The sequence below is a fragment of the Nanorana parkeri genome, unplaced genomic scaffold (genome assembly GCF_000935625.1).
Source record: "Nanorana parkeri isolate BGI_ZX_2015 unplaced genomic scaffold, ASM93562v1 scaffold257, whole genome shotgun sequence".
NCBI classification, from domain to species: Eukaryota; Metazoa; Chordata; class Amphibia; order Anura; family Dicroglossidae; genus Nanorana; species Nanorana parkeri.
The window spans coordinates 963,373-971,901 of record NW_017306525.1 but is presented as its reverse complement, the minus strand read 5'-3'; the positions used below and the strand labels follow the sequence as shown (position 1 = coordinate 971,901).

At 40.9% G+C, this 8,529-nt stretch overlaps 1 protein-coding gene across 1 annotated transcript in view; it reads left to right on the top strand.

The window, feature by feature from the left end:
* The window catches only part of TMEM222 (transmembrane protein 222), a 20,813-nt gene extending 12,528 nt beyond the window's left edge, over nt 1–8,285 (top strand). The window contains exons 6-7 of the mRNA XM_018556897.1: nt 7,462–7,589; nt 7,746–8,285. Of these exons, the coding sequence (XP_018412399.1) occupies nt 7,462–7,589; nt 7,746–7,833 (216 nt within the window). The 3' untranslated portion in view covers nt 7,834–8,285. The remainder of the gene's footprint in view (nt 1–7,461; nt 7,590–7,745) is intronic.
* Nucleotides 8,286–8,529: the final 244 nt, after the last annotated feature.

Below are 8,529 nucleotides of genomic sequence, written 5' to 3'. Positions count from 1 at the left end.
GGCGCAGTATAGATACAATACAATTTCAGTACAATGGGGTTATTACAAGGGAGTGAATTAGCTTTGTGGTTTTGTTTGTTAAAAAAACGGCGAAGTTTAGAAATGTTATAGCGGTTGAGGCAGAAAGATTTAAATAGTGATTGGATGTGGGGCTGAAAGGAGATCTCAGAGTCGGTTGATTGAAGTGCTGTTGATTGTGATGGAGAAGTCGGGGTAGTGAACACAGAGTGAATATTATAAGCTCAGTTTTGGACAGTTTGAGGAAGTGGTGTGACATCCATGCTGAGATGTCAGTGAATAGATTAGTGATATGCGAAGAGACAGAAGGGGTGAGCTGAGGAATGGAGAGATAGATTTGGGTGTCATCACCCAAAATAAAGATAGTTTTGGAACCCATAGGAAGCTATCAATTGACCCAGGGAAGAAGTGTAGATGGAGAATAGAAGGGGGCCCAAGGACAGACCCTTGGGGGACCCTCATGGGAAGAGGAGGAGGTAGAATTGTAAGTGACCCTGAGATAGGTTGGTGGTTGAACCATGAGAAAGCAGAGTCTTGGAGGCCAAGTTCATTAGGGAGAAGCGGGTGATCAACTGTGTCAAAGGTGCAGAAAGGTCTAAAAGTATGAGAACAGAGTAGTGACCGTTGGTTTTAGCAGTTAGTAGATCATTAGTATGTTTTTTTAGAAGGGCAGTTTCTGTGGGGTATTGTGGACGAAAGCCAGACTGAAACAGGTCAAGGAGATTGTTTTGGATACCATAGGGAAGGGTTAACCCCCTGTAACATTTGTTGTGCTGTGTGTCCCCCCTGTTCAAAAGATTTCACCTCATTCTGTGACAATTGGATTTCGAAAATTGGAAACAAGGATTGGTGATAAAGCTTCAGTGGAGACACCTTTTTCCCGTGATAACTCTTAGAGGAGTGAATTTCACTTCCTAGGGATAGATTTCCTCTCACTTCCTGTTGTCTCAAAGACAGGAAGTGAGATTAAATCTTCCTAATGAGGATACAGTCAGCAGTAAAAACCTCAGTGACCCGGAAGAGGTGGGCACCCCTCGTCTGCACATCTAACGAGCCAACTTCCTGTAATGTACATACAGTACTACGAACCAGACCCAAAAAGACCGGCACTTCTCGTTGGCACGAGCGCGGTAGCATTACAACGACTGAAATACTGCGCGGTACACTTTGGCTGCAGCCTGGGACCCCCTGCTGTACAGTAATAGCCTCCGTTTGTAAGTAGGGGGTCGTATGCAAGTCAGATGTTTGTAACTCGGGGACTGCCTGTATCTGTATTAAAAAGATTGCCCAGGGAGGTTACATCTTAAAAGTCCAAAAAGGTTTTTAACTTGAATGGTGTTTCTTATATCAATATTTTTTAATATATCCAGACAATTTATATTTCACTACTTAGCTATATCTGTAAATTATCTTTTTTTTTTTTTTTAAATTAATTAGATTTTATTAAGTGTTTTGGTACAATAATACAATAAACCGAAAATAAAAATTAAGGAGACCAGAATGATCAATACAGCAGAAGGGCTGGCAAACACGATCCAATAGGAGATATTGACATAAATATACACATTAGCCTTCAGGCTGATCCCATTCAGTATATATCTGTAAATATCTTAATAAAAAAACCTCACAATAATATATCGTCTATAAATATCTCGATAAAGATAATATATCTCTAATAAATCAATTCACTCTCCCTATAAATCCTAATGTATGTCACATAAGTTATGAATATTTAAAATCAGTAGAAACTACAATCTAAAGGTTAACAATCACTAATAAAACAATTCAGATCAAATTCTACATTTAAACGACTTTGGGTGCTAATGTATTTGCTTTATATACCGTATATACTCGAGTATAAGCCGTCCCGAATATAAGCCGAGGTACCTACTTTTACCCCAAAAAACTGGGAAAAAGTATTGACCCGAATATAAGCCGAGGTACCTACTTTTACCCCAAAAAACTGGGAAAAAGTATTGACCCGAATATAAGCCGAGGTACCTACTTTTACCCCAAAAAACTGGGAAAAAGTATTGACCCGAATATAAGCCGAGGTACCTACTTTTACCCCAAAAAACTGGGAAAAAGTATTGACCCGAATATAAGCCGAGGGGGGGAAATGAGGCAGCTACTGGTAGATAGATACCAATAAAATTACATTAATATTTATTTAAAAGAAAAATAACCTAGCTCTGTAAGTGGAAAAGGGGGTGCAGGGCTACATATCATGTACTACGGATCATTTAACCCATTCATGTTAGCAGAGGATCATTGTAAATGTATTGTCTGCACTGTATTAGCAGTATATACTCTATATAGAGTATATACTGCTAATACAGTGCAGACAATACATTTACAATGATCCTCTGCTAACATGAATGGGTTAAATGATCCGTAGTACATGATATGTAGCCCTGCACCCCCTTTTCCACTTACAGAGCTAGGTTATTTTTCTTTTAAATAAATATTAATGTAATTTTATTGGTATCTATCTACCAGTAGCTGCCTCATTTCCCCCCCTCGGCTTATATTCGGGACGGCTTATACTCGAGTCAGCGCCAGCGCGTCTTCTTGCTTACCTCGCCGAGCGTCGCGTCACTGCTGCTCCGGTGTGCGGCGCTCCGAGCGGGGTCATCTGGCAGTCTCCGGGTCCTAATTTAGGTGGCCGGAGACTGCCAGATGACCCCGCTCGGAGCGCCGCACACCGGAGCAGCAGTGACGCGACGCTCGGCGAGGTAAGCAAGAAGACGCGCTGGCGCTGACTCGAGTATAAGCCGTCCCGAATATAAGCCGAGGGGGGCACTTTTCACCCAAAAAAATGGGCTGAAAATCTCGGCTTATACTCGAGTATATACGGTATCCAGAACGATTCTTTCTTGAATGGATCCTTTTAAAATATTGCTGCCCCTCCAATGCGGTTTTGTTTTTATAATACCCCAAAACACCAATCCTCTTGGATCCTTCCTATGATATTTTAAAAAATGCTTTGAGACTTGATTTTTATATCCTATATTATATATCTTTATATTATAAATATGTTTGTGTAATCTTTCAGATAAACTGCTCTTGGTCCTCTCTACATACTGTAAGGGGCATTCCAGCATGTATACTACCCCTATAGAATGACATGATATAAGATCTTTAATTTTTTTTCTGTTAGACCTTTACTTTTTATCTTGAACATTTTTCCTCTCTTCTTTGCAAGTGTAACACCGCTTGCAGGCATAGAACCCTTGTATTTTAAAAAGTCTCATCTCTTTATATTTTAGTGGGAGCGATAGCATTATGTACCAGTTTATTTGTTATGATCGGGGCTTTTTAAAACTTCGGTTTAGTAGCCATTTTTTTTTTTCCCAAGGACTTTTTTTCTCCGCAGAATATTCCATTATTTTCTGTTGACTTTCATGACCTTTATATTTAACATTATAATCTAGTATAATCGCAAATTCCATATTTTTATTTTGTTTTTTTATAAATGATCTCTCCTTATGTTTAATAATTTTATGTAGTTCTGTCTCAAAATATTCTTCCTTCTATCCCTTTTCCAAAAACCTTTTTGCCAATTTCTCTGATTGTTCCCAGTAATCTTATTCTCTTTTTTACAATTTTCTTAACCTCAAAAACTGTCCCCTAGGTATATTCAACCATGCCGGGTGATGACCACTTGGGTCATGACAACTTGAGATAGGGATGTAGCTGTTTTCATCTGTTTCTTTAAAGTATGTATGTGTGTGCAAGGTGTGCATAGGTGAGAGAAAACAAGATCTAGTATCTTAGTATACCCACACATACATACACCCTTTTTTTTTTTTTTTGCGGTTTTCTGTATTGTTGCATCTAAAAAGTTCACCGATTCCTTATAATAATGCCATGCTGGTCTAATGTTTTTATCATTGCTGTTTAATTTCTGTAGGTAGTTTATTGATTCCTCATCCCCTTCCCAAATCATTACAATATCATCTATGAATCTTGTATAAAGTTTCAAGTGTTTAGGGATCTCTTTAAAAACTTCCTGTTTTTCCCACTTTCCCTTAAAGGCATTAGCCACACTGGGCGCAAATTTTACGGCCATTACAACTCCGTTTATTTGTCTCAAAAATGGCCCGTTATACAAAAAATTATTGTGTTCAAGACAAAATCGTTATGCTTTCAAGATGAACTGTTTGTGTTTCTGTTCTAAGGATGTTTCTTCTTTCGTAAACCCCCGCCCCCCAAAAAAATGTTGACTGCTGTAATTGAGTCACATAGAACTTTGCACTGTATATATTTGTCATTTTGTTTTATACACATTTTTGTTTGAAGATATATTTTGGGTTTATAGCGCTGCTTATATTAACTACAGCTGCTCCCGTAAATCGGTTACATGAACCTTCAATATAAGTAAATAAACGCCCATTAACATTTGCATGTTTACTTAGCGCAGAAGTTTTTTTTAGTTAATATGATCTTGGCCTTTTATTTTCCTACTCCACAACATCCCAAGGAGATTCCCTCCACTGTCTGGGTGTGGTAAGCATTGTTCAAGGGTATCTTTCATCTACAGCTTCTTTTAGATACAGACATTTTTGTCGTTCCTAAGGGTCCCCATAGGGCACAACCTGCCTCTTGTTCCCCTATTTCCAGGTGGATTTGACAGCTCATCAATCAATTATTGCTTCAAGGGCTTTTCAGCATCGGGAATCTGTTTATCAGATTTGCAAGGCCTTTTGTTCATACTTTGATGAAGTTTTACTATGTGGATGTTCATGTGTCCTCTGATGCCAGCTTCAGTCGTAAGGTTCTACTGGCGGCTCTATGAGCTGCATTAAGCCCCTGATTTTGCCCTGTTGTTCAAGTGGGCCGGTTAGTGTGTTTGCTGTGTTGCACTGCTTTTGGCATCCCTACATACCTGAATTATATCTTGTTGTCCCTTAATGTACCATTAAACAAATGGGATTTCTTTTCCGTTCTTTGAAGAACACCGTGACAAAGATCGAAGCTCTGGAACCACATTGTATTGCACCACCTGTGGGAAAAGGACGCTAGAAACAAACCAAAGACAGCCTAAGGGCGGCCTCTGCTGGTGGCCAACCCCCCACCTGCTGATCTACTCTCCAGTTTTTTGCCTGGCTTCAGGAGTACTCTGATTTCTCAAACCTTTAAGGGAATGGGCGAAGCTGTTGCAACAATGTCTCGGTAATGAGCAGGTTTCTCCAGCCTGTGTTGAATTGACGGGACAACTGGTGCAAGGTATGAAATATGTCTGCAATGTGGCGCTAAATGCGGGTCCTTTGGTATCAAACTTGTTAGGAGGCAGCTGTCATTTTTAAGGAGCATACGGAACTCCTCGGATTTGTGCATCCGTTCTTTTCGGACCTCCACGGAAAAGGGTAACCAATCTTCCATGCTCCATGCCTCCTTGTCCGCCAGGCTTCCCTGGCAGTCCAAGACTTCCCAAGCCCGCCACAAAGCCCCCGTCTGCATGGGGGTCAGCCCCCCACCCGTTTCTCAGGGTGGAGGGTCGGCTTCGACACTTTGTGGATATTTTGGTTATCTCTCATCTCAGACACGAGGGTGGAGATCTGGTTGCTTTGGGTTACAAAATAGAGTTTGTCTTGTCCAGGAACACAATTTTTCCGTCAAACGCACAGCTTTCTCCTCAGCTTCTTGCAAATCTGCATCAAGTGACAGCTGACCTTTTGTCCCAGGGAGTGATTGTTCCTGTTCCACCCTCAGAAAGGTTCAATCTCTTCATGGTTCCCAAGAAAAAGGGCGTTTGGCCTATATTGCATCTCAAGTGCCTGAACATCTTTGTGCGAGTTTGCAAATTCTGTATAGAGTTGCTTCAGTACGTGGTGCTGTCCCCTGCATCAGGTGGATTTTCTTGCCTCTGTCGACATTAAGTATCTGCATGTCCCAATCTGTCGCTCTCACCAGCGTTGTCTTTGGTTCACAGTGTGGGAGGAACATTTCCAATTTGTGGCCCTCCCCTTTGGTCTAGCTTCAGCTCAATGGGTGTTCACCAAAGTTCTGACCCTGGTTTTGGCATTGTGTCGCCGGGGGAAATCCTTTTTTCTGTGTTCATTGAAGGACACAGCACCCACCCTCTTCGTGTGTGGGAGTGTACTCCTTACTGTTCGTTACTTACTGGAGACTAGATCAGCAGGTGATGGGTTGGCCATCAGTAGAGGCCGCCCCTAGGCTGTCTTTTGTTTGTACCTAGCATCCTTCTCCTGCAGATGGAGATTTTACTTGTACGGTATATGATCCTAGATCTGTTCCCTGTGGCCTTGAATGAATGGAGAGAAAAGGATTGTCACTTCAAGCACCCCATGCTGACAGGGATACCCGGTAAGGAGTGCAGCAGGATTCAGGAATACATAACTTCTCCTCCTGCAGGTGATGCAATAGCCTGTGGTTCCAAATCTTCGATCTTCATCACTGTGTCCTTCAATAAACGCAGAGAGGGATTTTAGATTGAGTACAAAAATCCTATTTTTTTTTACTTGCCATCAAATCCTTTTGTTGAAGCACATTTAAGGAGAACTATGGTGTTAGGGCTTTTCCCCATAGTTCTCCTTTAGGGTAACGGGAGGACACAAACTAGCATCCTCCCGTCACCCTAAGCTCAGTAGCTGTAGCTCGCGGTATACTGAGACGCCGCACCTGAAGCGGATCCCGACAATGTCTGGATCCACCCAGCTGCGTGAGTGACAGCTGGCTCTGCCTATCTAGAGGCAGAGCCAGCTTTACCCGCCCCATCCCCTCCCCCGTCCGTTCTGCCAGTCAGCGTTGGAGGATCGGAGCGGGGAGGGGGGAATCCAGCCCCTCCCCTGTCACGGCAGAGAGCCGTGACAGGATTGAGAAGTGAGCGAACACCGGTATGTGTTCGCTCCCTTCCCGATCTACTGAGCCGACTTGTGACAGTCTCATTGTCACAGTCTCATTGTCACAGGTCGGCTAGAACTATGAGGCGAGTGAAAAGTACTCACCTCATAGTTCTCCTTTAAGGGACACTGGTGCCTTCCCTCTATTTTTATGTTCCACTCCTACAATTGCTTTCTTCAAAACTGGGGCATAATGGCAGTGGAAGGGATTATACTAGACTGTTCTTACAGCTTTGTTCTGTATCCTGAAGGCAACAGCATAGCCCTATGTACTTGAATGACATCCCGTGTCCCTTTTTAATGTATTGAAAGAAAAACATTTTTTTTTGTTGCTATTACATTGCAAGATATATATATATATATAATGTGTGTGTGTGTATGTATGTATGTGTATATGTATATGTATGTATGTGTGTATATGTATGTGTGTATGTATATGTATATATATATTACAGCTGCCAAGGGGTCATATCTTGGCAGCTTTAGAAAAACAATTTAGTTATTATGGTATACTTGCACCTCTGTAGATTTGCCATTCATGTTCTGCATATAAATTTCTTTCTCTTTCCTGTTCTAGCACAATTTATGCTGTGACAACTGTCATTCCCATGTGGCTATGGCATTGAACCTTATGAAGTACAATAACACGAACTGGAATATGGTGAAACTCTGTATTCGGAGCTTGTTTTACAGTAAATATGTTAGGTGAGTTTGTGTTCAACTGCTTAAGTCTTTGTATATTCATCTGTGTACGTCTAGATTAATGGTCTCTGAAGGGTAGCGATGTGATTGCTATGTTTTTATATATATATATATATCACATACTGTAATGTTCATTTTAAATACTTTGTTTACTTCTAGTGTCGGAGGCTTCCTGAAGACCTGGGTCCCCTTTTTCTTGTTGATAGGGGCAGTTGTCATAATTGTTCTCACTTTACATCTGCGGTGAAATCTATCATGGACTCCCCAGTCATTATCAACCAGCGTTGACTCTATTTACCACTTGGAGAAATGGAGCAGAGGACAGTAGCTTCACGTTGCAGGAATTCTTAACCAACATTAATTTTCATACAGGCTTGCATGTCCCCCGTGCCATGTTTTCCTTCAAAAACAACTGGCTTCACAGGCAATGTTCCGGTAAACCTTTATTGTATCTTTCATACCAGAAGGTACCACATCTAATTTCTTATGGGATCCTGACTCTCATATCATATAGCCAAATATATATGGTATCAATAATTAATTCATAAGCACACTACAACTGTAAATACTATAAGGGATTTGATGCCATGCCATTGATTTTTTTTTTTGGTATGGTCAATTGATTATGTAATTGTTGGTGTGCAAACATGTATATATTAATAAAGTGAAATATTATGGTTCTAATCAGGAATCAAAGCACTTTCTGTAGCAATTATGATATAGGTGTACTCATGATAACTGAAAATACTGAACCTGGTAAGCATAAATCTCAACATGCACTGCACTGTTTCTTTTGTGCCAATTTAAGGATTTGACTAAAGTGAGCTCTGAGAACCTACAGTCAGGTTTCTTATAATAACTTTTTTTTTCTTTATTTTAGGAATGAGTGTGAGGCTGCATAATTGTACCGGCTTATTGATTATCTGGTGTAATTGGACAGTGT